The sequence below is a fragment of the Cotesia typhae genome, unplaced genomic scaffold, assembly GCF_013202065.1.
Source record: "Cotesia typhae breed Kobodo isofemale line unplaced genomic scaffold, CoteBio_Ctyphae contig_9, whole genome shotgun sequence".
In the NCBI taxonomy this organism is placed as follows: Eukaryota; Metazoa; Arthropoda; class Insecta; order Hymenoptera; family Braconidae; genus Cotesia; species Cotesia typhae.
Genome location: NW_027423770.1, coordinates 654,664 through 681,716, shown reverse-complemented (window position 1 = coordinate 681,716; position 27,053 = coordinate 654,664). Strand labels below are relative to the sequence as shown.

Here is a 27,053-nt window from a genome sequence, read left to right as displayed (position 1 = left end):
TACGTTTATTTAAATAATTTTGAAATAAAAAAATTTATTACATTTTCTATGGGATGTTATGGTCTGCTCTGCTCCTGCCTAATATGAAAATCATTACTTATTATATTATTTAAATAAATGTGATATTATAATGAGATTCGGTTACATAAATAAATTAGGACTATCAAAATATATTATAAAACCAATTTTAACATTATATTTATCATAAACTTATTCGATACTCTATGTACTTCATAGAATTGTTACATCTAATATAGCAGCACAGCAGGCGGGAAATTCAAGGCAAACGGATAACACCAGAGTTAAACAGCATTGAGCATGGTTGGTAGTTGGATGGTTGACCGCTGGTGTTACATCCTTACAATAATATGTAATTATTTTTTTTTTTATTTTATTTTATTATAGAGAATTGCGTACGACTCTATCAAGTACTACAACCATAAAATTAAGCAAAATAATTAATTAAAAATAGTAATGGGTTTTCAGACCTGACCATGTCTGATCATGCCTGATCAGGCATGGTCATTTTTCATGTCTGATCAGGGCTGAAGACTCATGCCTGTTCATGTCTGATCAGGTCTGATCATTTTTTCCCGGGATGACAGATTTAATGACTAACTGACCCATTGATTGATTGATTGATTATTAATAATAAAATACTTTTCTCATATATTTAATACTTGCTAACACCGGTCATCACAAACAATCACTTTTCTCTAATTCAAAATTTATATTCATTATCTTTTTGAAATTAATCATTTTGTTTATATTTTTCATCTAGGTTACACCATAAAATTTTATTGTATGCCCAGCGAAGCGGGCGGGTATCAGCTAGTATTATATAAAATCAAACGGATAATTATAACAGAAATATTTTTTCATTTTTCTGTGTAAGAAAATAAACTCAAAATATTTATTGTTTTTATTTTTAGGAAATATCACAAGTTTATGTTTGTGGTACATGTGAGGAGATTTGCAATAGTTACTTAGATCATAATTGTTTAAAAAAATATAAAAATCATCATATCGATGAGAATCATTATTGCTATCCTTTACTAGGTTAGTAACTTATCAATTTTTTAGATTATTAAATAAATAAATAGTACAGCAACTAACAAAATTCATCGTTTTGATGTATTTAATTTAAAGAGGATGGTGTTACAATAATTCGGCGTGCTTTATTGGAAAATGGACGTGAGGAACTTATTACGGAGAAAATTTATTCAGTAAGTAAAGAGAACAACAAAACCTCTGGCAATGTAAGTATTTTAAAACTAATTTAAGTGTGATGTTTCATTAGACTTGCATAATTATTCCTATTAACAATATTAATTTTAGTTTCAAATTCCTAATTCCAAAAATAAGAAGGTAAAAACAAAAGCGCAATTTTCTGTATCGTCAAATAAACGATTAAATGATACTGAAGTCGAGTTGTTAATAAACGAGGTGCAAAAAAGAGTCCCTCTGTGGAACCATCATGTTCCCCTCAAAGAAAGAAACCGAGAAGCTGTTTCAAATTTGTGGAAAGAGGTTTCAATGGCATTGAAAGGTTAAAAAAAATCTAATTTTTATTGTTTTCTTTTTTTTTTATCTCACATTTACCTTACGCTCTGCAAACTAATTTTGACAGGTAAGCTAGATGCTGAAGAATGTAAAAAGAAGTTTAAATATATTCGAGATACTCATCGTAAAATAATTCAAAATGAAAACAAACCAAGTGGTTCATCAAGGGTCGATTCTACTGATGAATGGAAATATTACAGATGTTGTGAATTCCTACGAGATACTTGCTTAATTCGCCCGTATGTATGATCATAAATTTTAAATGACATGATATTATGTCGATAGATTCTTTTAATTACAAATAAATATAAATTAAATACTAAATCGTAATTTTCAATTGCAGAACTAGAACAAATGTAGACGAACATGCTACCGCTGGTTTTAATAACGACGGAAGCTTTAATAATGATTCATCAAATGTTATGGACGACAGTTTTGACGAAAGTACTGACCAGGATAATAGTAAATATATTTTTTTTGAAATTACAAGTCACTTTATAAGAAAATATTAAACTAAATTTCCTAAATTTTTTAGAATCTGCCAATACAAAAGGAAAAAAACGTCAGGAAATTGCGGATTCTGTAAATGCAATCAACCGTATCGCTGATATTATTAGTAATGATAAAACATCAGTCGCTCTATCGGCACCGCCAAAATTGGATCAAGTTGGTGGATTTTTAATCGGTATCGATACCTAGCCGATCGGCTATCAGTTACGACAGCTACCAGATGATGTCCAACTACAAACCATTATTAAAATTTTACAGTTGATTCGAGAAAAAAATAACCTATACGTACAAAATTAGTGAAACAAATAATTTACATAAGTATAAGCGTTAAAATATTAAAAAAGTATTTCATTAATATTAAGCATTACATTTTCATACAAGTTTGATATTAAAAATATATTTATCTATCAGTAATTGTTTTTTTTATCTATTTCTTGGCTAAATCCTCCTTTAATTTTGAAAAATAATAATAATTACAAATTTTGCATTCACAATATATATACAATTTAAATACAAGGCGATTTTAATAGATTTGTGACGGTATTACAAAGATTTTTACAATTTAAACTTTACGATTATATTGCCAGGGAACAGCTCCTTCGGCATTAAAGTATTCACAAAATTCATCTCGAACAGCTACTGCAGATCTGCTACTGAAATTATTGCCATAAGCTGTTGTGTCTTTGAGAGCAGAATCGTTAACTTCATGCCTCAAATCTCTAGAAATTATATCATCAGGGCGTTCTTGATCAATTACAAAGTTAGGTGGGATGTAAACATCATCTTTGTCATGCTTGCGAAGCCAATTATGCAAACATATGATTGCTTAAATCATATCGATTGTATTCTCAACTGTAGCATCAATTGGTTTTTTTAGAATCCTCCATAAACTCACTATGATCCCGAATGAATTTTCAATAGTTCTGCGTGCTCGATTGAGACAATAATTATATATACTTTTTTCTTTATTCAAACCACTTCTACCAGGATATGGTCGAAGTAAATAGTTTGTCAATTGAAACGCCTCGTCTCCCACAAGAACATATGGTTGAGGTATTCCATCTACAGTTAGCAAGTCTGGTTTTGGTATGTTCATGTCACTATTCTCAAACTTCTGACCCATTGCTGAGCTCCGGAAAATCCCTCTATCACTTCTTCTACCGTAAGCACCAATGTCAACGAGAGTAAACAAATAATTAGCATCACAAACTGCCATCAATACAATGCTGTGACTATTTTTATAATTGTAATATGAAGAACCTGCATTATCAGGACACTGCAATAATAATGATAATTATGATAATAATAATGGTTTAACATAATTCAGATATACACATCAAATTAATTCATTTATATGAAATCAAATATACCTGTATGTGTATATGTTTTCCATCGATAGCTCCAATGCAATGTGGAAATTGCCATTGCTTTTCGAATTCATCAGCAATTTTCAGTCAAAGGATGCGGTAATACTTTTTCTTTAAGACAACTCCATAGAGCTTGACAAGTTTCGACAATTATATTTGCTGTTGTTGTTAACCCAACTAAATACTGATACGACATCGTTGACATTGAGTCACCAGTTGCTAGAAATCTAGAAATTAATTGTTATTATGGTATAATGATGACTACGCTAAATAAATTATCAACTATTTTGAAAAATTCTTACCGCAAAGTCATAGCTAGTCGTGCTGGAGCTGAAATAGGCTCTCTTACAACTTTTTGTTTTGATATTTTCGGGCCAACTAAACATAGAAGCTCTTCAAATTGGACTGCTGTCATTCGGATGTAATTTTCAATTTTTCAGAATACGAAGAAAGAGTTGGGAATATGGCCTCAAAAAAGCCATAGTCTCGCCGTAATTTGAATAAAGGATGAATCCAAAATTTTTTTTGTATATATTTTTTTCTACAATTTTGTATAACTAGTTCATTGTATAATAAAGCACTAATAATCCTTTTGCGCCTAATTTTTTTTTTTATTTCAGCTTCACGGATTATTTTTTGACACTGATAAATCCACAATTGATAATCATATTCACCTGCCATTAAAATTTTGATAAGTTACTTAAATTTGATGTAATTATTTCATTAATGTTTAACATTTATTGTTGTCATAAGTTATTTGTTTACAATTACCATGTGTTTATTATAAAAATTAGGTTAAGGACTAGCTTCGAGGTATATGTCGAGATATCGACTTTTGATATTCATACATTTTTTTGCAGCTGATTTTTTTAATTTGACGCTGGCGTTTGACGCTGCACGTGTTTTTATTCATTTCAGCTAGGTGGAGCTATAGTTTGACGCTGAAAGCTAGCGTCAAGCGTCATCATGAGGTTACAACTTCATACGTAATAACATGTCACTACCGGACACCGGGCTTCCGTAGTCTGTGAATATTTTTAAAGACCTTATGGGTAAAAATTAATATATTAGTGGTAAATATAATTTAAAACAATTTACACTTTCCCGACTAATTTAAGTGTATTAATTAAAAGAAAAATAAAAACTGTCATTAGCTAATGTTAAATTTACAATGAAAGCTTTCACTGTATATTTATATATCGAGAAAAATTATATGGTTACTGCTTTTCTCCTCACTGTACTAGAATCGATTCCTATCCCCACCCCGTCTAGCGCTCGTACTTAAATTATAAATTTCTAAAATATTTAAAATTATTCAAAATATATTTGAATTCGTACTTCGCTCACAGGTAGTGTCACCTGCTGAATGCATCTAGAGGCATCACAATTATCACAATACAAGTTGCTATTCTACCAACAAGAGCAAAAAAAAACAACCTGCGAAACTTTATAGAGATTTTATTACGTGTATTCAGTTTTAGAGCGTTCAATACAAATGTAGCGTTCATATCGTTCATACAGTGAATGAGTGAAATGTTTATTCCATGAGAAAATCAAATTACATCAAATAAAATTTACTTTTTTTTTTTAATTCTTTGTATGAAATAATTATAAATGACTACACATGCATACAACACTAAAAGAGCCGTTTTAACCACCAGAAAAAAAAAGTTAATCAACCAGTTTTTTTTGTTATACGACATTTGAAAATTCAACCTTGTTCACCTATGAAAACTACTAGGAAGTTAACTAGAAACGTAAAAATGACTCGTATCAATAACAAGTGAACGAAAATACAATGTATGAAGCTGAATGATAGATTTCTGTCAGTTTTTCGACCGTTCTGATAGATATATTTTGTGCATTCAATTTTTACTTGATAAATTAACTATTCTTACATTTTTCAATATAAAAATTTCTTTTGTATCATCTGAGCATACTTATGTGATATATATGCTTATACAAAGTTTCTTTAAAAAATTTGCAGTCACTTTTATCGTAAGTATTTTATATCATATTATTCTACAGTTCTTCATAAAGTTTACAATTAATATTAAATCATTAGTAGATGGAATGTAAATAGAAAAGCAGCATTCTTTTTTAATTTTCGATTGTATATGAAATCATTATCCATCAATTTTCGTGCTTATTATAAGTTTTTTATCAAATAAACTTGTAATATAGCTTGTATTTTCTACTATCGATGTTTCTTTTTAAATAAAAATCAATTCTAGATATAGAGCAAAAATGTTACAAATTACCCTGAGTAAAAAAAAGTATTGAGATTAAGAAAAAAGCATTAGACAGTATTGGATTGACCAGAAAACCAATACTTTTCAATACTTTTTTTTTTATCTCAATACTTTTTTTTAATCAGGGTAAAAAAAATTTTTCTGATTGATGGATAAAGTAATACGTACAAGCCTTTCATGTTTGATCCTGTAAGTTCATACTTCGGAAAATTAAAAAATCCTCTATTTGAAGTGATGTATTTCTACGGAGTATTCTTTGAATGACTAAACTGTTTCATAATGATCCTAAAAATATTAATTATTATAATAATATGTTATTTTTTATATTAATTTTGATAACTGTCACAATTTTCAGTTTGTCTTGCATGATCAATAAAAGATATTAAAGGATGGCTGAAGCTGTAGTGGATGGCACTTCAATGTCCCGATTTTTTTGTCACAAATGCAGCATTGAGATTGAACGTTTATTACCGGTAAGTATTTTATTAATCAAAAAATTTGTAATTCAACCGAGATTTTGATGTGTTAAATTTGATAGTGTATTATTTTTATATCACAATTAGCTTATAGTTAATGCTTACTTGGACAGCTTGCAATAATACAATTTTTATTCCAATCAGTACGATTTTTGACAATGTAAATATTTTTTCATACGAATGTATCATCGAGTTGTTAGATTATTTATTGAGTTAATAAGTAATTTTGAAGAAAATATGGAGAAAAGTCTAACAAAAAAAATTGAAGTTACTTGTTATGATTATTTTTTACCAAAAAAAAAAAAAATAAAAAATGACAAGTATTACCCCGACTGAGTTGAACTCAGATCATGCGGTTACGCAGAAAGTGTATACAAGACCGAAATACAATTCAGGCTATACAGATCCATCTAAACGCACTCATGTTTATTTTACAACAAAAGAGATATTGCAGTTATAAGCACTTTTCAAAATATCTAGAAAAAAATTATGAATAAAGCGGTCTCCCTTAGAAAATTTGTTAGCTAGCTTGACATTTGTACCAAGTATTGCGCGCAAATTTATTTCTTGCGGTATATATGTTATTGTAGGAAATAACAGCCGAATGAGAGGATTAAAAAACCGAGTAGTAAATTTCACTCGTACAATTTTGCTGATTTTTTCATTGCAACTTTTAATCAATTTCTATTAAAATTTCATAAACAAGTGAAAGATTCTTCTATTGTCGATTAGTTTATTCATTAAGTCGAATTTTTTTTATTAAGATATAAAAATGATTTATGATTAAACTATAAAACAAACATGAATTATTTATTGATCAGATAAATTTAGCGTTAATTTCGTAAATGAAATAAAAAAAAGTGTTTTTTTCTGAATGACTTTTAAATTTTCCGTCGATTTGTTCAAAATAATATTAACTCATCGGTTTTAAACCTTACAAATTATCTCAAGTGTCGTGAACAGCATCTTGACTGGTTTAGTTGTTTGAAATATATCATCGTCGAAAAATTACATGTTTTAAAGAAGATATATTTTTGAACGAGTCGTTTATATTTTTCTTTATGTAGTCTAGTCGACAAGTTGAAAATGGTACAAAATAGAGATACTGCTCTTAAAATTACGTGCGATAGCTCATTGGATCCGGAATGACGTCTAGAAAAATGTGCTAAAAGCGTGTATTAGCACATAAAAAATTGCAAAAGTTATAAACAATTAAAGATGAAAAAAAAATGGCATTTCGTTTTTTGCCAATATTTCATAAGCTATTAATATTTAAGAAATTTCAAAAAAAGATTCTGAAAGAGGAGGAAATTTCCAATAAAAAACTCCTAACTCCCGGAACTCGATTTATTTATAATTTTAATTTAACGTTGAAAATAGGTCCGCGCGCGACATTTTTAGGTTGCGCGCGCGGCGTCAAAAGCGAGTACGGCACATTAATTAATTTATTTAAGGTATTGAATATTTTTTTTTTAATTTGAAAAAATTATGGTGTGTTCTGAACACTATAAATAATTCATTCTCGTTGGAAATTTTACTTAAAGTTAATTTTTCAACAAGTTAAATAATTGTTAACTAACGAAATTTTCTCGAACTACCGTCTTAATTGTAAGTGAAAAAAAATGTTTAAATAATGGTCGTAAAAAACTTTCGCTTCGTAGAGCTTTTCTTACATACATACTTAACAAGATCGTGCCATAAAAGTTAAAAAAATATTTATACTTTGTTTATAACAATTTTTTTACTTGAACAAAAATTTAAAAATCCAAGTAATGTTAAAAAAAATTTTTTTTTTCTAAATCATCATATTATCGTTTTTTTATTAATACAAGATATTAATTGATTTGCAAAAAAAAATTTTCCCGCCATTTGTTGATAAATTTTTTATAAACAAATTGATTAAATCAATATTTAAAAAAAATTTTTTATTCACAACTTTATTACATTATAAATATTATGATTTAAAAAAAAATTTTTTTCCTTAATAACAATTTTTAATTGTTTATAATCGTTTTTTTTTATATTTCTATTGTTTAAATAATTAGTTAAGAAATTTTTTTTTTTCTAAAAATCATAATTGACAGTTACTGACGGTTACTACGTATTTGATCATCATTAATATTACTTTTATTATTATTTTAGTAATTCATGCAAATAAAATTCTGTTATTAATCAAAATCAAAAGTTTTTTTAACAATACAATTTTATCCTAACATTGCTTGTATAAATTTTTGCTTGTGATAAATAAATAGATAGTAATCGACATAAATTTTTTATGAAATGAAAAAAAATTTAGAGAAAAATGCCAATAATTAATTAAAAAATGACATTATTTATAAATAAATAACTACAACGTTTATATATTTTATTACTTGACAAAATAGTCTTGAAGGTCTGTAACCGTATCTGCATTATTTAAAAAGTTAGGAGTCACGAAAGTTCGAAAAAAATATAAGTTTTTATAAACAAATGCGCGTAACAATAAATTAGTAATAACTAAAATTTTTTTGAATAATTCATTTAAAAGATGGTTTAACTATTTATAAAATCGACTAGAATGTTTATTTTCGTATCTCTAATAGTTTAAAAGTTATTTAAGTTTTTTAGTAGACAAACGAAGCAGCCGCTGCAACTTTTGTAACACGTGTTTTTTAAAAGTACAATAAAAAATTGAAAAAAATTTTTTTTTATACTTTGTTATAAATATATATATATATATATATATATATATATATATATATATATATATATATATATATATATATATATATATATATATATATATATATATATATATATATAACACACAGCTTGTGGACACGATAACTCCTACAATTCCTAATGAATCTTTATGAAACTTGGTAGACTTATTCTATAGACAATTAGCTTGAATGAGTTCAAAAATAAGCTGAATCCATAAAATAGTTTAGAAATGGCAGCTGTTTGAAATTTTCGAAAATTTTAAAAATCACATGTTTGGTGACTTTACTAGGGAATAACTTTTCATTGAGAAATGATAGGTCGTTTTTCTGCATTTTGTTTCAAAGCTGATGAAATTTTCTTTAACTTAACCTATAATAAATTTACTTTTCATCAATTACACCAAAAATTTAAGAAGGTGAACGTCATCTAAATCAGTTTCAGAGAAGCACACAACACAGCGCGTCTTGTGGACATGATAACTCGCACAATTCTTAATGAATCGTTATGAAATTTGGTAGACTTATTCTCTAGACAATTAGCTTAGATGAGTTTAAAAATGAGCTGAATCCATCAAGTAGTTTAGAAAAGGCAGCCATTTGAAATTTTCGAAAATCTAAAAAATCACTGTCTTTTAAAATTTGGCAGCCGATTTACTTTTCTCGTATACCTGAGGAATAATAATTATTTATAATATTCTTATTAAAATCATGGATTACATGAAATCTACTTTCCATTTTGGCGGGTGCCAAATGGCCTTTTTCTTTTTTCTTTTAAAGAACGTTCGAATTTCTGGTTGACTCAATGTTTCGAAATCAGTAAAAAATTCACGCTTTTAATGTCTCAATTGATATCAAATCTATTGACTTGCTAAAAAATATCACCAACCAAACATTTCTTATGAATTGTTAGAATAAAACTATTTCTATTATTATGAGTTTTACTAGTATACCAATTCTGGTTTTTACAAGGCTGATTGTTTCAGCGTCTCCACATATAGTTTTTCTCTCTATTATCATCATATGTTCCTCGCTTTTTTATATTATCAACACAATCTTTCACCTCATCCACTTTTATTATCAACATATTCCAATGTCTTTCCATTTTTTATTATCAACATTTTTTTGCATTATCTTTCAATTATCAACATATTATTCTTGCACATGTCTTATTATTCTCCATGCGGCTGTGGACCGATTTGTGCTTTCTGTACTGCATTTACCCTATTCCTCACCCCTTTCGGTTGGTTGTTGGAATAGTGGCGATGGGGAAACCACAGAGAAAACCCATGCCAGTACAGTTCGGCTACCAGAGCGACCCCCGACGGTTGGTGTTGGAACTATTCTAACTACCGTCGGGGCTCGAACCCTCGCCTCACGGCATGATGTGTGACCGAACTAACGGGATAATGACTTAGTCCGCTCGGCCATCATGCCGCATAAAACTATTTCTATATTTTCTTCATGTATGTACTTAGTTAAATTTAAATATCTAAAAAACAGTAAAATGACTTTGCACAATATATTTTCAGGATTATACATGCCCAAACTGTGCCAGTGGTTTCATAGAAAGACTCGAGAATGCAGAAGATCATGATGCTAACATGGAAATGAATTCCGAAGACTTCAATGATATTGATTTCGATGTGAGTAAAAAATCTTAAGTAAGAAATAAGTTGAAAAACTATTTTCTCAAAATGCCAAGAAAACGTGAAAAATAAAAATTTAACTCTAGCCTGGTCATCATACCTAATAACTTTTATTTAGTAATGAGAGATTCATTGCAATGTTTTTTAAACTAAAGTATTATCGGAACATTTTCGTTTGATAGATAGAAATTATACGTATTCTCAATAACAGTAAAGCCGCGAAAAGAACGACTTACGACTCTAGTCAAGGAATAAGAAAAGTCGAGCGTGTACGTACTTTTTTTTTTTAAATGCCATTAGATAGAAAGAACAAGGCTAGACTGGATAACATTCCAGATTATACTCAGTGACATTTGTAGTGAAATAAAATTTCGGACAGTAGTTAGTATAATCCAGATTTTGCTGAATGATCTGGATTACACTGATTGTAATCTCCCATTTTCCCCAGTAAAATCTCGGATTATGCCGCATAAGATTCGACTGGATACAATCCGAGATTGTAACCTGTAGAGTTTGGATTAAACTTAGTAGAATCTTGGATTATATCCAGTGATGTCTGCGCCATTTTTTTTTCTAGCGCCTGCGCGTGAAGTGCTGTTTACAATTTGTGAATTATAGTCAATCATCAGTATATTGAACATTAAAAAATATAATCGGTGCATTAATTAGTGTGTGAACATGCACATTTCGTGCTATGTAGCAATACGTTTTATAGCCGTTGTAATTATTAAAATTATAAAGATGTAAAAATTGTGTCGTACAAGACCTATGTTTTTACGTTTAGACTTGTAACAATAAGATTTAACTTGTTCATGGTCCTGTGATAATGCGCCTGCTAAGTGCGCAGGCGCTAAAAAAAAATCATGGAGATATCACTGGGTATAATCCAAATTCCACAGGATACAATCTTGGATTATATCCAGTGGAATCTTACGCGACATAATCTAAGATTTTACTGGGGGAAATGGAAGATTACAATGAGCATAATCCAGATATCTCTCAATATAATCTGAATTATACTAGCTACTATCCGAAATTTTATTTCACTACAGATGTCACGGAGTATAATCCGGAATGTTATCCAGTGTAATCTTGTTTTTTTTCGAGTAATAGGTTTACGTTTTTGAACAGACTTGAAAATATTATCTGTATATTTTCAACTCTTCAGAGTCAAGTTAAATTTTTTTAATTATTTGAGTTGTAATGAAAGAAAAAAAAAAAAATTTAGTGTGGTGTTACGTTCACCAAATGATTAGAAAAGTTTATGATTAGTCTATTAAAGTCTATGATTAGCAAAAATTTTTTATAAACTGGTTGGCTATTGATTACTCCTGGTGACATCCGCTTTAAATTATTGCATAAATCATGATGCGACGCATCAGAGAGTGCTTTACGATCGAAAAATTTTTTTCGCGTCATTTCGGTAACTATTTTTATTATTATAACCTTGTTAGTTCACGGAATCAAGATGTTTTGCATACTATTGTCAAAATTATTTAATAGAGATTAACTCTATACTTTTTTAAAATTAATTTAGTACAATAGAAATGGAAAAAACATCAAAATAAGTCAAAAAAATTTACTGTCCGTCATGTATGAAACCCCGGAAACACTAACTTGTGAAAAAATGCATTAATTTAGTTAAAATTTTTTTTTTAATTCTTTGAAAGAATTGGAGGCAACCGAATGCGAATGGCTAGATAATTCAGCGTCGTTTATTTACAATTAATAAAATAAAACAATAACCAGAAGGCTGTATATATATATATATATATATATATATATATATATATATATATATATATATATTGTGTATATTTATCCCACTAGAGGCACTTGCGCATTATCGTTCTATTTTAGCTATTTTATATACTTCTTTTTCACATTCTTCATTTTATTAATAATTCATAATTTAATCAGTATTATGAGTCGTGCACTTTTGGATTTGCCAAACTTTTCTTTTCTTGCAATTATGTTTCCTTCACACTCTCAACATGTGATTTCTTTTTACAAGCAAACAAGTTATTTGTGTCTTTGGTAAATAATTGTTATAAATGTAAAATTGAAAATAATTCTTTACAAGTTTTTGTGTAGTTATAAGCTCATATATAAAGCTGTTCTGAAGCTAAAATATTCAATTTAAAATTGTTAGAAGTACGCCAATTCATAAAAGTTTCACAACGTTGCGATTTCGTTTTTTTAGTGTTCGAAATAGTTGAATTTATCGTTTTTGTTAATGTTCAAATAATAGAAAGTTTTGCATTTCAAAAAATTTAATCTCACTCATTAGATGCTTATGCGATGGACTATTTTTTTTTATCTAACTCACCGGTATTTGTGCATAAGGCATTCTTTTTCGATGAGAGAGCTCATACTGGTTAACCTTAAGTTGTAGTCGGGGTATTCCATGCCAAATCGACCACTTTTGACCCCGACCCTTTTCGATTTGGCCGAAAGTTTTCCATCCTTTTCTACCCTATAAAAAACGGTTCTCAGAATTTTTTTGAATTTTTTTACCTAACTCCAAAAAAGTTATGAATTTTTCAAAAAAATGGCTTTTTTATTTTCAAATAGCCATAACTTTTTCAAAACTAAACATTTAGGTACCTTTTTTTTTTTTTTAATTTTTGTTTTTAGATGTACTTTCCGATAAAAAATATTAAAAAATTTTTGTAAGTCAATACATATGGAATTTTTCAGTTTTTTGACAAAAATCAATGATTTTTCGAAGTTCGACATTTTTTTTTTTAATTTTTTTTTTCTAAAATAAACTTTAATCAATTCCACAGTTATCCCTGTAGAACCCAGATTGGGCCGATTTCTCTTTCTATTTTTTTTATTCAATTGAAAAAATATTGTTAAATTTTCAAAAATGGAAAAAAAATTTTTTTTCATAAATTTTATTTATATAATGAGATAAATACAATTCAACGATTTTACGGCATTACATTCACAATTTAGAGGCTTCATCGATGACTGTATTTAGTAAGATTCAAATTTTAATATATCAATTAGATCGATAAACTAGGGATAACAATTATCGACTTACCTATAGCCAGTAAACTAGATGCTATAAGCTAGTATGTTTTGATTAAAAGTGCGGCTTTTTCATTTTGAGATCTAAAACATAACCTATAAATCTTTTGTGCAATCTAGTGTTTTATAAAAGATTGTCATTACATTTGTTGTATAAATAAATAATTTCTCTAGTTTATAAGCGCTTTTTTAATTTGTCTTTATGGCGTCAAAAAGGTATTTGATCGGTGTTGTAATCCTTTTGAGTTGGAATCTCATTTTAAAAAAATTGGTTTACGTCCGGCGACTGATATTATGAAAGTAACGTTAGGATTAGATGATAATTATTTATTATGCAGTTCATGTCGAAAAAAAGCTTCAGAGTTAGTGAAACAACAAACAAATGCTCGTAATGATCCTAGTGCTGATGTAAGTGATCGTGAAGACAACTATAGTGACAATAATGACAACAATGATCAGGCTGATAATGATAGTAATACAACTGCCATGGATCTCCCATTATCCTTATCATTCCGTAAGTTTTTTTAATTATTTATACGTTACTTGAATACATTTCTAGTAGCTATATGTTTCACTATTATTTTTTAAGGTTCCATGTCATTTGATAGCGAACCCAAAGCATCACAATCAAGCTCAGGATCCCAAGTTAGCGCTGCAACTCAATTACCCGTAATAAACCATGCATTAGAATTGTTAAATCAATCACCGATTCCATCGAAGAAATTGAATGATAATCAATTTTTGAACAATAAAATAAATCGGGTATCCGACAGCTTTAAAAAAGTTTTGCTATCTTCTTCAGATGAAGAATCGATTGATGACGATGGTGAAAATTTTCGCTCTCTAATTAAAATGTTGTATGATAAATTCAACGATAAAGAAACTGATAAGTCTTTGAAAATACAAATTTTAACATTATTACCTGTAAAATGGAGTGAGAGACGTATTTGTGAAACTATGAATACATCAAGACATTTGTCAAGAGTAGCAAAAAATTTGGTTGAAGAAACGGGTTTACTTTCTACACCTGAATCGAAATTAGGTATGGGTAGCGTAAAATCGATGTTTTAAATACACTTGAAAACTAAATTACTCAACATTTTTGTATAGGGAGGACAATTACTGATCAGGTAAAATTAAAAGTTGAAAATTTTTACAACGATGATGAGTATAGTGCTCAAATGCCCGGTATGAAAGACTTTGTATCAATTCGAAGTGATGATGGTAATCGGATACACGTCCAAAAAGACTTATCCTGTCTAACTTAAAAGAATTATACCAATGTTTCTGTGAAATAAATCCTACTGAGAGAATTGGATTTTCAAAATTCGCTTCTTTGCGACCAAAACATTGTGTGTTAGCAGGGGCAAGTGGAACACACACCATCTGCGTGTGTACGATTCATCAAAACGTGAAGTTAATGATGCTTGGTAATTATCAAATTAATTAATAATTATAAATGCGTGAATTTTAAGTTTACTAAATTACTGTTATTTTAGGTGCAAATATTTATTCTTTGACAAGGAACACAGAAAAGCCCATTAAACACTACAGCGATTACTTGAGCATGATTATATGTGAAAATCCATCTTTTCAGTGTTATTTAGGTGGATGTAAAAACTGTCCTGGGGTCGATGAGTTGAGTAAAATTTTACTAAAATGTTTTGAGGACCGGGAAATCGAGAATATTACATATAAATATTGGATATCAAAACCGAGAAGTAGTTTAGAAACTATTATTAAGCCTACAGAAGAATTTGTGAAAAAATTTTGTAGTGAGTTAGAAATTCTTCTACCTCATCCGTTCATTGCTAAGGAGCAAGCCCAATTCTTGAAGACATTGAAAGAAACATTGAAACCAAACGAATACGTTATTATTTGTGATTTTGCAGAAAATTATGCCTTCGTAGTACAAAATGCGGCAGCTGGTTTTCACTGGAATAATAATCAGGCAACAGTTTTTCCAGTCGTTATTTAATATACAGTAAATAACAAACTTGAACACAAAAGTTTAGTAATTATCTCAGATTCTAACAAACATGATGCCGTTGCTGTTCATGTTTTCATCGAAATAATAACTGATTACGTGAAAAGTCTTCCTGAACGTTGTAACAAGATTTATTATTTTTCTGATGGAGCTCCTCAACAATTTAAAAACTTTAAAAACTTTGTAAATTTATATTACCACGAAGATGATTTTGATATTCCTGCTGAATGGCATTTTTTGCGACTGCCCATGGGAAAGGTCCGTGTGATGGAATCGATGGTATTCTCAAACGACTTGCAGCGAGAGCAAGTCTCCAACTCGCGGTAGACAAACAAATAACGACACCAGAAGAACTTTTTGAATGGGCTTCTGCACCGGATAACTTGCCGAATATTATAGTGAAGTTTTCCCCAGAAGAAGATTATGACACAGCAGTAAATGATTTAAATGATCGATTTTTGAAAACGAAACCGATTACAGGAACTCAACAACTACATTGTATAATTCCGGACAAAAATGGTTGTTTACTAGTTAAAAACTTTGCGAATTCGAATGAACACAGAATTTGTAAAATATTTAAACGACAGAGAGAAAAGTAATTAATTTTAGCTGCATCAATTATTGATCTTACTAATTACAGTCATCGATGAAGCCTCTAAATTGTGAATGTAATGCCGTAAAATCGTTGAATTGTATTTATCTCATTATATAAATAAAATTTATGAAAAAAATTTTTTTCCATTTTTGAAAATTTAACAATATTTTTTCAATTGAATAAAAAAATAGAAAGAGAAATCGGCCCAATCTGGGTTCTACAGGGATAACTGTGGAATTGATTAAAGTTTATTTTAGAAAAAAAAATTAAAAAAAAATGTCGAACTTCGAAAAATCATTGATTTTTGTCAAAAACTGAAAAATTCCATATGTATTGACTTACAAAAATTTTTTAATATTTTTTATCGGAAAGTACATCTAAAAACAAAAATTAAAAAAAAAAAAAAGGTACCTAAATGTTTAGTTTTGAAAAAGTTATGGCTATTTGAAAATAAAAAAGCCATTTTTTTGAAAAATTCATAACTTTTTTGGAGTTAGGTAAAAAAATTCAAAAAAATTCTGAGAACCGTTTTTTATAGGGTAGAAAAGGATGGAAAACTTTCGGCCAAATCGAAAAGGGTCGGGGTCAAAAGTGGTCGATTTGGCATGGAATACCCCAGTCATATCTCCATTATGTTAGATCTTTTTTTTCTCAATTATGATATAAGGTCTTATGGAGTTATTCTGGTTATTATCCCTAATATTGACTTATTTTACCCGGCAGATTTAAAAAAAATCTCAAACAAAATTTTCAAAAAAATATTTATTGGAAACAACTTATAAAATACTGAATTGATTCTTGAATCTGATTAGTTCTTAATCTAAGGAAAAATAGAAACGTTGACTGCTTATTCGAGGAGCATCAAAATTTGTCTTTTAAACGAGTGTGAAATTTTCCCCGTTGAAACCCTTGAAATTACAGCTGATTAATACAGAAATAAAATTTTCTTAATTATTTCCAGCAAATATACATGGATTTACCTGAAATGATTCCATCCTCGCAACTTCATGACTCTACCTCTGAAGCCAACACTCGTAGAGACAGAAGGCGACGGGACGTTCTTTTTAATAGGTATACGCAATTAATTTCATAAAATTAAATTCTACTTTTCTACAAGAAGTAGCTAAGCTAAAGTACACAGTAGTTGAACAGGTTTCAAAGTAAAATGTCTTTGACCCTACTTTCAATATATAAAGATGTAATTATTAGTTGAAATTAGTGGTTTTCATAAAAATATAAACAACTTTGAATTGATTGAAGCGCAAAAGCACGCGAATAATTGAAAACTTATATTTTGGCAACATTTTTAAGATAGACTATGAAAGGAGTAGTAGTTGAACAATCAATTATGACAAGTCGCAGTAGTTGGACACTCTGGAAGTAGTAGTGGAACTAATAAAGTATATGGCAATAGGCACAGCAAAAATTTTCAACGTCTTATTGAAATATCAAAAGAATTATAACATATTATTGATTAATATTAAAAGTAACACTGTGAATATTTAATATCTTTACTTAAGAATGAGAAATATTTGTATTTAATTTTTAATTACATTTTTTATGAATGAAAAAGTAAATTTTCAATTATCAATAAAAAAAACTCAAATCAAAATGTTCAATAATTTTTAACTATATTAATTTTTAGTTATAAAACTTATTTAATTTGCAGTAATTAATATAAATCACGATGCTGATCACTAGTCTATAAACCTATTAGAGGTTAGAGTGCTGTTAAAATTATATGGTCCCAGCTTGTTCAAGTTCTGGGTACTGCTTTAAAAACTTGGAGGTATAGTTGAACGCTAAAATTTAATATAAAAATTATAGTTTATGTCTAAATAATTTGTATTATTTACAAAAGACTATTTCATTGCGTGGTACAATTTTTTTTACTTAAAATAATATACCGTTTTTTTTTACTGACTGTTCGGTTTACAATTTAATACCTTTTTCATTAAAAAAAACTAGCATGTATCGGCTATTCTCGACATGTCAACTTTTAAGTTAACAAAAATACCATTCTTTTGATTAATAATTGAAAAAACTTACAGAAATCAATTACTGTATGATTGAATAATTATAACATGCGCATATTATTTATAACAAATATACGGATTTTGTATAACATTTCAAAAAGTCTGTTCAAATACTGGTCCCATTTTTATAAGTGTTGAAGTACTGGGTACTTGACCTTATTGATTTTAAAAAAAAATTTTTTTTCAATCATTACATGAATTTGAAAAAGCAACAAAAAAGGACTTCTCGTAGTTTTTTGGAACATCAAGCGCCTAATCAAAAATATCGCAGAAACCACTGATGTCAAGTGTGCCTTTTACAATTCAATATACCCACAAAAACCTTACAAAGTTTCAATTTGATCCAGCCAACTGGTTTTTTGTCCCACTTACTTGAATTTTCAAAAAAATTAAAGGAGTAAGATTTTCGCTTCGAAAAGGTCACAATTTTTATTGAAATTAAAATAAATTTTATTCTTTATTTTCATTCAATTTTGCATCAGTAACTTGGTAAATTTGAAAAAAAAAAAAAAAAAAAAAAAAAAAAAAAAATTGAAAATTTTTTTCTTAAGCAATTTTTTTTTTTAATTGGCTAAAAATTAAAAAAATGTAGCAACTCATTTCCTCACCGATTTTCTTTTTCTGCACTTAAATTTTGCTAATCACAAATTTTTTTAGAATGCCTAGGTGGCATTTATCCGTGCCACAAGTCGCTCAGTTAGTGACTGTTGTGGAAGAAGGGCACAATTATCGACAAGTCGGGGATCGTCTGGAAATGTTCTGAAGATGATAATCGGTGAGAAAATAAGTTGCTACATTTTTAAAATTTTTAACCAAAAAAAAAAATTGTTTTAAAAAAAGAAATTTTTTTTCATTAATACACAATTGAAGGAAAATTAAAAATAAAATTTATTTTCATTTTAATAAAAATTGTGACCTTTTCGAAACGAAAATCTTACTCCGTAATTTTTTCAAAAATTCAATTGAGTGGAACAAAAACTAGTTGGCTGGATCAAATTGAAACTTTGTAGGGTTTTTGTGGGTATATTGAATTGTAAAAGGCACACTTAATATCAGTGGTTTCTGCGATATTTTTGATTAGGTGCTTGATGTTCCAAAAAACTACGAAAAGTCCTTTTTTGTTGCTTTTTCAAATTCATGTAATGATTGAAAAAAAATTTTTTTTTAAAATCAATAGCTACTTCTAGTAGAGAATTTATTCAAGTTTTCGAAACCTACCTTGAATTTTCTGTATGATCATCATTGGTTGCTGAGGTATTAATAATCAAAGAAAAAATGATCTCTTTCCATTCAAACACCGATATCTCAGTGAGAAATGCTCGTATCGAGGTCTTTAAAAAAAAAAAAGTTAAAGCTAATTAAACAAGTTATCCGGCCCATATAGACGTTGAGTCAAAAAAATTTTTTCCAAGTCTGTAGGCTAAAAAAAAAAAAACAAAAAAACTTCGAAAATTTTTTTTCTCGGTGGTTTTCTTAAGATTACTCGAAAAGAAATTTTTATAAAAATTTTTGGAACTCAGATCCGAAAACTAAATACTGAGAGCTACAATTTGCTATTTTTTATTTGCAGTATGATTTTTCTACAACTTATTTTTTATTTTTTTTTTTTTAATTGATTATTATTTAAAGTCAGTTTTAACTGCTGTGGTCATATTGCCGACTTTAACTGTTGGGAGTCGTACGTTGGGGCCTTTTCAGGTTATGAAAATCTTAATCTACGTGACAAGGGTCGAATATTAAGCAAGATGATTTCTAAGACCAGCTTGGGATTCGAAACCACTGCTGGCCGGTGATCCAGTCCGAGTGCTCTGTAGGCCATGCGCCTTAGACCACTCGGCTAACCTCACCGGTTTTCTACAATTTACGGCCTGTTGAAAATCCCTTAAAAATTTGGATTTTTTTCTTACGCTCTTAATTTTTATTTATTTTGTTCTTTATTGCATAACTGCATTCAATAATTAGAGTATCTTAACATTTGGTTCCCTCAAATAAATTGTATCTTATAATGGGTTCATCGATTTTATAGATATGGGCATTCTCGTCATAGACGACGAACAATGACACATGAAAATCTACTTCAAGAATTTCTTTTGAATTTAACTGGAGTTAATATCCAACGCCCAATGAATGCAAGCAGGCAGGCCCCTGTGTAAGTATTCAATAAATTTAGTTTAAAACATCATTATCATTGCAATATTTGTGATTCTCAATTAGTAGTTAGTAACATAAGAGAGAATAGCATTCTTATAAAAAATTAACAAAATAAGTTAACTCACTATTGGCATACATGATACAGTACAGCAGACTTTTTTTACACTTTTTACAAAAGTACTTTTGACTAAAAAAAAATGGTATTGCAGTTTTCAATAACCAAATGTACCAAAAAGTTTTTTTTTTTTTTGTCTTTTTACATGTCATCTAGCAATCAGATTAGAGAATGCATTTCTTTAATCAAAAAGTATTTATATAAAAATAAAAGCATCACTAATCTCAAGCTCATTTCGAAGATTATGGTTAATTGACTGAGTTTCTATTATTTGGTGAAATAACTTAATTATATTTCTAATATATGTATCTATCACAAATAATTCAAAGTTTTTATACTGCTATAATGCTTTCTTAGTTTTCAAAAAGTTAGATAGCTTAACCGAAGCTTTTAATTATTTTTATTTATTTAAAATTTTTAAATATCTTGAAAAAATTTTTTTCTAAATTGATGTTTTTTTTTTATTTCAAAATTCTCATTGTGCCAATAGAAGTTAAAATTTGGTTAGTCCATGACTAAGATACCCATCACCTATTTATTAAATGTTTCAGATTTTTCCTGGGTAATCCTGGTGATTATGTATGGGGAAGAGATGGCTTAGATACCATTGTCACTGAGTTATTGAATCAATTAGACGGAAGTGGCCCTCCACCGTTATCAAGAAACCAAATTGAAGAAATCCCTACTACATCGATAGTTCAGTCTCATATTGGTAAGTAGGAAATAGCTTCAAACGAAAAAGTATGCTATAATAATAATTAAAGCGGTTCAAAAGCCATTAAGGAGATTCGAGCGTAACTTATGAGTCAAAATAATGTTAAAATTTTTTAACTTCCCGTTAAGAAAATTTAAAATTTTCAAAAATCGGGAAGTTATTGGTTTTACCCCGTTTTCGAACATGGAGTTTTCAACGGATGTTGACGTTTTGAGATTCTACGAAATTTCCCCGAATATTTCCGCGACGATGGTGTGTGTGTGTGTGTGTGTGTGTGTGACTCGCTTATAACTCGCTTATAACTCGATTTTCACGTAGTTAGCGGCATTCGACGCAATTTTTCAAGTTCTATGATATACTTTCAGACACAAATTGATTAGACCGGAAATTTTGGTGTAATCCGAAAAAAACACTTTTTGTCGATTTTTTTCGTCAACGATAACTCACGAACGAATCAACCGATTTTGACCGGCTTGGTGGCGATCGACGTGGTTTTTTAAGCTCTAAAATTATTCTACATCATCAAAAACGATCCGAGAAGAAATGACGAACTTATGTCAAAAAAACACTTTTTTCGATTTTCTTTCGTTCACGATATCTCTCGAACGAATGAACCGATTTTGACCGGATTGGCGAGGATCGGCGTGGTTTTTCCAGCTTAAGGGCGGATTAGTTTTTGAAGTTGATCGATTTTGAAGTTGAAAGCCGTTTAAAAGATATTCCAAAAAAACCACTTTCAAAAATGATTTTTTTTTTAGATTTTTCAAGATTTCTTAAAATCTATCAGTCCGAATCGGTTCAAATTCTCAGGAAATCTAAGTTTGAGGGAACTCTTTAGAACGCCGTTTAGTTCGCTCCGATCGGTTCAGTCGTTCAAAAGTTATTGTGGTTTGAAAATTAAAAAAATAGTGATTTATTAAACTCCTATCAAACTTTTGAGCTCGGAGAGCTCAGAACTACACGAAAATTAGATTTTTGAGTTTGAAGAGCTCAAAAACATAATAAGTGCAATTTCGAGCGCTTAATTACGAAAGTAGCGGGAAGTTGCAGAGATGGCCTTCAGGGTCAACCGTTTTCCTAATTTTTTTTTCTTAGAATGGTAGTTTATTATGTCTACTATCATTATCAATACATAAATTAGTCAATAAACAACGTGAATTTTTAAAAATTATTAATTTATCCAGACGCGTCGACAAGTTCAATTGACCCCCGCTCGTGGCAATTGAACCACTGCTTAGGATCAATTGAACCAATAATATTTAAAACTCAAATCCGAACTTTTAATAAATAATATATTAATTGTTACGTGCTAATATTACTGTTGCCCATTTTTAATACACAGATATTTTATTAAATGAATTAAAAATAATTTTCATTATAAATTCAGTTCATCAAATTGTTAGGTTATTCCCCTGAGTTTTTTCACGTAGAGTCAAGATGCGCGCGCATGTCCCATGCTTCTCCGTATGGTTCAATTGTCCCCGAGACTGCTGGTTCACTTGACCCCATATATTTTTATAACAATTAATAGTAAAAAATGAAAAGTTTGGAAAATCCAAAAGTGCATGACTCATAATGCTCATTTAATTATGAAATATAAAAAAAAATTAAAAAAAATAGTTATCCAATCATTTGTCAATAAATAACGAAAATAGCGAAAAAAAAACACATGAGTCGTGCAAAATAAAAAGAAAAAAAAATTTAAAAATAACAGCTGTACTAGGAAAGTGATGCACAGGCGCCCCTAGTGGAATAAAATGGAAATAATATTTATAGATATAGATATATCACCATCCATGTTAATTTTACATGAGTATATATAGATATACAGTCTTGTAGTTTTCATTTTTTATTAATTGCAATTAAACAACACTGAATTAATTAATCATTCGCATTCAGTGACCTACAATCGTCGATTAGAATTAAAAAAAAAAAAATTTAACTCAAATAATGGATTTTTTCACAAGTTACAGTGTTTCCGGGTTTCATACATGACGGACAGGAAAATTTTTTGACCTATTTTGGTGTTTTTTTCAAATTCTATTGCAGTAAATCAATTTTTAAAAAGTATGGAATTAATTTCCATTAAATTATCTCGACAATAGTATGCAAAATATCTTGATTCCGTGAACTAACAAGGCTATAATAATAAAAATAGCCGCCAAAATGAGGCGAAAAAAATTTTTCGATCGTAAAGCACTCTCTGATGCTTCGCATCATGAGTCGTGCAATAAATAAACTATTATACCGCTATAAACCAAGTTGAGGATTATAAAGTAAAAGTCTATACAACGACTACAATTCAAACTTTATCAAGTAATTCAAAAATTGAAATATTATTAATCAATTTGTTACCAGCCGAAAAAAAAGTTTTCATGCCTAAAAATAAAAAATCTCAATTTTTCAAAATTTAGTAATCGCAATGATTTCAAATTTTGATCATATCCGAGTTTAACATATTAGAATCTAATTCTAAGAGCATGAAGCGTTTTTCCAATTTTTTCGATTTTTTAATTCGAATGATTCAATTGCTCCGTGGTTCAATTGATCCCCTTCTCCCCTACTTAATCTCAAAGTTTAAAGTAGAAAATTACTTTTCACATTAGATTCGCTCGAACTTTCTTAATGATGTTTGAACTTAGAATTACTCGAAAAAGCAATTAAACTTTTTCATTTTTTTTAGCTGACAAAACATGATTAAACTGCTTTTTTATATTTATAAAATTTATTTGTAGTCTATTTGCACACATTTATTAATGTTTCATAATTTAAAATATTTAAAATACTTCTGTCGTAAGGATTTAAAATTAGATATGACAACAATGGTCTTTGATTGATATGTATGTGAACGTATACAACCCTAAAGTTAGGTGTATAGTAAAAATTTTGATGAATATTTCATCGGTTGAAATTAAAACATTTATCTCTGAAATTGTCTTATTATATTTTATATTTACTCAAAAATATAAGTTTCTACCATGGAGACGGAAAAAATGTTTTTTCATTTCTTGTGTTTTTAAAATTGGCGCCACATATCAACTGCCTGTGGCAGCGTTGCAACGGCGTCTATACTCTATGTCGCCTCGACTTACTAGCCACTAAAGTAATTTTTTCAACTTGATTTTTTTTTTGTTTTTGACGATGAAAATCACTTCCAAATATTTCATTTAAATTTACACTTACTCAATTTTCCTATAACAGTTTTTGAGAGCTCAAAGTTGGAAAATTGACAGCAAAAAAAAATTCATATTGCAAGAGGCATAGTGCTTCTGTCATAAGAGCTCGTGTTAAAGGATTTAAAGAACAAGGTTAATAATAATTTTTAAGAAGGGTTTTTAATCATTTTTTTCTCCATAACTATACGGTAAATCCTCAAATAATTTTAATAGAAGATGTATGGTATGGTCTTAAAGTTGAAATTTTCGATAACCATTAGAAACGCATGAACCTTCTTAAAGAGTCTAGCAAGATAAACACATTGAATCGGCCCCAACGATATTTTCTATCGGCCCTTTAGAATCGATTGGGTACCAATATAGAAATTTCTAATTAATTAATACCATTGCTTTTCCGAATATTTACTAATGAAAGCGGTATCTAATGGAATCTAAATTATCAAAAAAATAGTTCGGGTAATTAGTGGCTTCCCTATATGTTGAATGGAAATAACAATTTAGCATCTTTAAAAAGCAATATTCATTCAGAACTAAATTTTAAACAACATATTTCTACTGTCATATAAAATTATAAATTCACGATTCATTTCCCTTGCATCATCACCAGAACAATGATAAGAGTATTAACATTTACTAACCAACATTTTTAGTGAAACTTATATCACTTTTGGAAATCAAACTCATTTAATTTTAATCATTAGTGATTATGATTTACATAACATATTGTCAATAACATTAATACAATTATTTTTTCTTTTAGATTGTAAGCTGCAATGCTCGATTTGTTGGGAGGATTTTATTTTGTCGGAGTTTGTTCGACAATTACCATGCAAACATCTATATCATGCACCGTGTATTGTTCCCTGGCTTGAATTGGTAGATATGGATAGTAATATTATCAAATTGTTTTATACTAAAATTCTTACAATAGTTATGAGATAATTTTCTTAACAGCATGGTACTTGTCCAATCTGTCGGCAAAACCTTGGTGATGAAAACACAATTGATGAAAATCAAGATGAAGTTGGACCAAGTTTAGCAGCTCTTTTTCGGTACTATTAAATAAAAAACTTTAGAGTATTCATTTATACGTAAAAAATCCCGTTATATTCAGTTTCACCCTCGCGTCGTGTGGATGTCAAAATCCTACACCTACGCGGCGGTCATAAAAAAAAAGGTTGATCACTTTGGAATTCAAAACAATTGGCATAATAATTTTTTTTTTTTTACACTTCAAGATATTTTTTAAGATTTAATATGATTTAAGAAATTGAAGCAAATTGCCTTTTGAAAACATTTTACTTTCCAATTACGGGAAACAATTTTTTTCTTTAATAATATAGAAACTTTCGATAACATATATTCACCATTGAATACAAACTCAGTTCGGACTATGATGTACTTGAGTTATTTTCTTTTGTTTCGAAATAACAAAAATACTTCTTGTTTAAAGAAATTCAATCTCATAAATTGAAAGACATGTGTTCATATTTAGAAAAAAAAATAATTTTGCATTATTCAAATATTTCAAACTTGCAAATTGAAATTTTTAAATCATAAAAAAAAAAATAATTTACCTAAATCGAGATATTTGTCTTTATTCGAGAAATATTCTTGAAATAAGAAAATTTTCACGTCAGTCGAAATAACCTTTTTTTTTCTATACATTACTCAGGATTTTTTAAACGCTATTTTCGTAATACTTGAATGATAATTCTGAAAAAAATAATTTTTTTTTTTTTACTAGAGCTGCGAATCAACTAAGTAGTCGAAGTTCTACTTCTTCAACAGCACCAAGTAATAATTCAACGAATGACTCTATGAATGAAATGTAAAATGAATAATTAGTGTGAATAGTAAAAATTTATCTAATTTGTACTCATGCTATAATCTCCAAAAAAATGTTTAAATATTTAATTTCAATATCAACTTAATCATTATTATTATTTCCATTGTCGACCGAGAATCCATCGACTATTTACACAATCTATTCATGTAATATGACAGTGATAAATAAATTATTCTGATCTGCAGTTTTATTAATGACAATTTGCAACAATCAAACACGATACGAAATTAAAGTAAGAAAATAATTAAATTTTTTCGATAATAAATTTTTTGTTATACTCGCTCCAAAAGTTCAACTTTTTAGCGCTGGATGGCGTCCGTAAAAAGACTCTTTTCTAGAGACTTGTGAGGAGGTGAATTAAATATAAGCCAATATTTGTGTTTAATAATCTAATTGAATCTTTATTTAAACTTCTAAAATATAATTAAATAATCTTGTAATAATATAACGTAGAATGTAAGGATAATAATTAATATAGTAAGGCACGTGTTAACACGTAATGCCGCCGAGTACAGAGCACGAGGGAGGAATAAAAGAATGTAGGGGAGAGGAGTCGTATGCGCCGTCAAGCGGCGCGTAGATCGCCGCCAACTCACTAGCAATAATAATAATAAGCTTAAGCTGGCTTGGGTAAATCTCGACTTCTTAACACTCCCTCCATTTTCCCACGTCCAGCTTCCACTGCGCTACTTCTTACGATCAACAGAGTTTTCTGTAACATAGTGAAAATATAATTATAATCAATTTTAACAATTTGTGAACTTCTAATTATTCTAGTTCAAAAGTCTATCTCTTAAATATCTAAATGATTCTGCAGGTAATGGTTTTGTAAGTATATCTGCTAGGTTCTCTTTCGTAGATATCCAACTCACTCTTA

The 27,053-nt window shown here is 29.0% G+C and overlaps 4 protein-coding genes across 6 annotated transcripts; all 4 read left to right on the top strand.

The window, feature by feature from the left end:
- Positions 1–630: 630 nt before the first annotated feature.
- On the top strand, positions 631–2,483 carry LOC141533430 (uncharacterized). Of its 2 annotated transcripts, none has more exons than XM_074252322.1 (6): positions 631–1,059; positions 1,150–1,226; positions 1,339–1,549; positions 1,631–1,802; positions 1,907–2,025; positions 2,099–2,483. In XM_074252322.1, the coding sequence occupies exons 3-6, from the start codon at positions 1,537–1,539 to the stop codon at positions 2,260–2,262; spliced, it is 468 nt and encodes a 155-aa protein (XP_074108423.1). In that variant the 5' UTR covers positions 631–1,059; positions 1,150–1,226; positions 1,339–1,536; the 3' UTR covers positions 2,263–2,483. The 2 variants fall into 2 exon arrangements, with proteins under 2 accessions (XP_074108423.1, XP_074108422.1); XM_074252321.1 differs by having other exon boundaries at positions 1,150–1,259.
- Positions 2,484–5,062: 2,579 nt separating this feature from the next.
- Positions 5,063–26,360, top strand: Iru (E3 ubiquitin-protein ligase Iruka). Its single transcript, XM_074252317.1, has 9 exons — positions 5,063–5,438; positions 6,048–6,165; positions 10,400–10,513; positions 17,096–17,205; positions 20,197–20,319; positions 20,988–21,148; positions 25,088–25,203; positions 25,282–25,379; positions 26,075–26,360. The coding sequence occupies exons 2-9, from the start codon at positions 6,082–6,084 to the stop codon at positions 26,160–26,162; spliced, it is 894 nt and encodes a 297-aa protein (XP_074108418.1). The 5' UTR covers positions 5,063–5,438; positions 6,048–6,081; the 3' UTR covers positions 26,163–26,360.
- Positions 13,759–14,820, top strand: LOC141533434 (uncharacterized). The gene is made up of 2 exons (XM_074252326.1): positions 13,759–14,594; positions 14,663–14,820. The coding sequence occupies exons 1-2, from the start codon at positions 14,147–14,149 to the stop codon at positions 14,818–14,820; spliced, it is 606 nt and encodes a 201-aa protein (XP_074108427.1). The 5' UTR covers positions 13,759–14,146.
- LOC141533429 (uncharacterized) lies at positions 14,802–15,760 on the top strand. 2 transcript variants are annotated; one of them, XM_074252320.1, is made up of 3 exons: positions 14,802–14,982; positions 15,052–15,327; positions 15,445–15,760. In XM_074252320.1, the coding sequence occupies exons 1-3, from the start codon at positions 14,973–14,975 to the stop codon at positions 15,528–15,530; spliced, it is 372 nt and encodes a 123-aa protein (XP_074108421.1). In that variant the 5' UTR covers positions 14,802–14,972; the 3' UTR covers positions 15,531–15,760. The 2 variants fall into 2 exon arrangements, with proteins under 2 accessions (XP_074108421.1, XP_074108420.1); XM_074252319.1 differs by having other exon boundaries at positions 15,052–15,760.
- Positions 26,361–27,053: the final 693 nt, after the last annotated feature.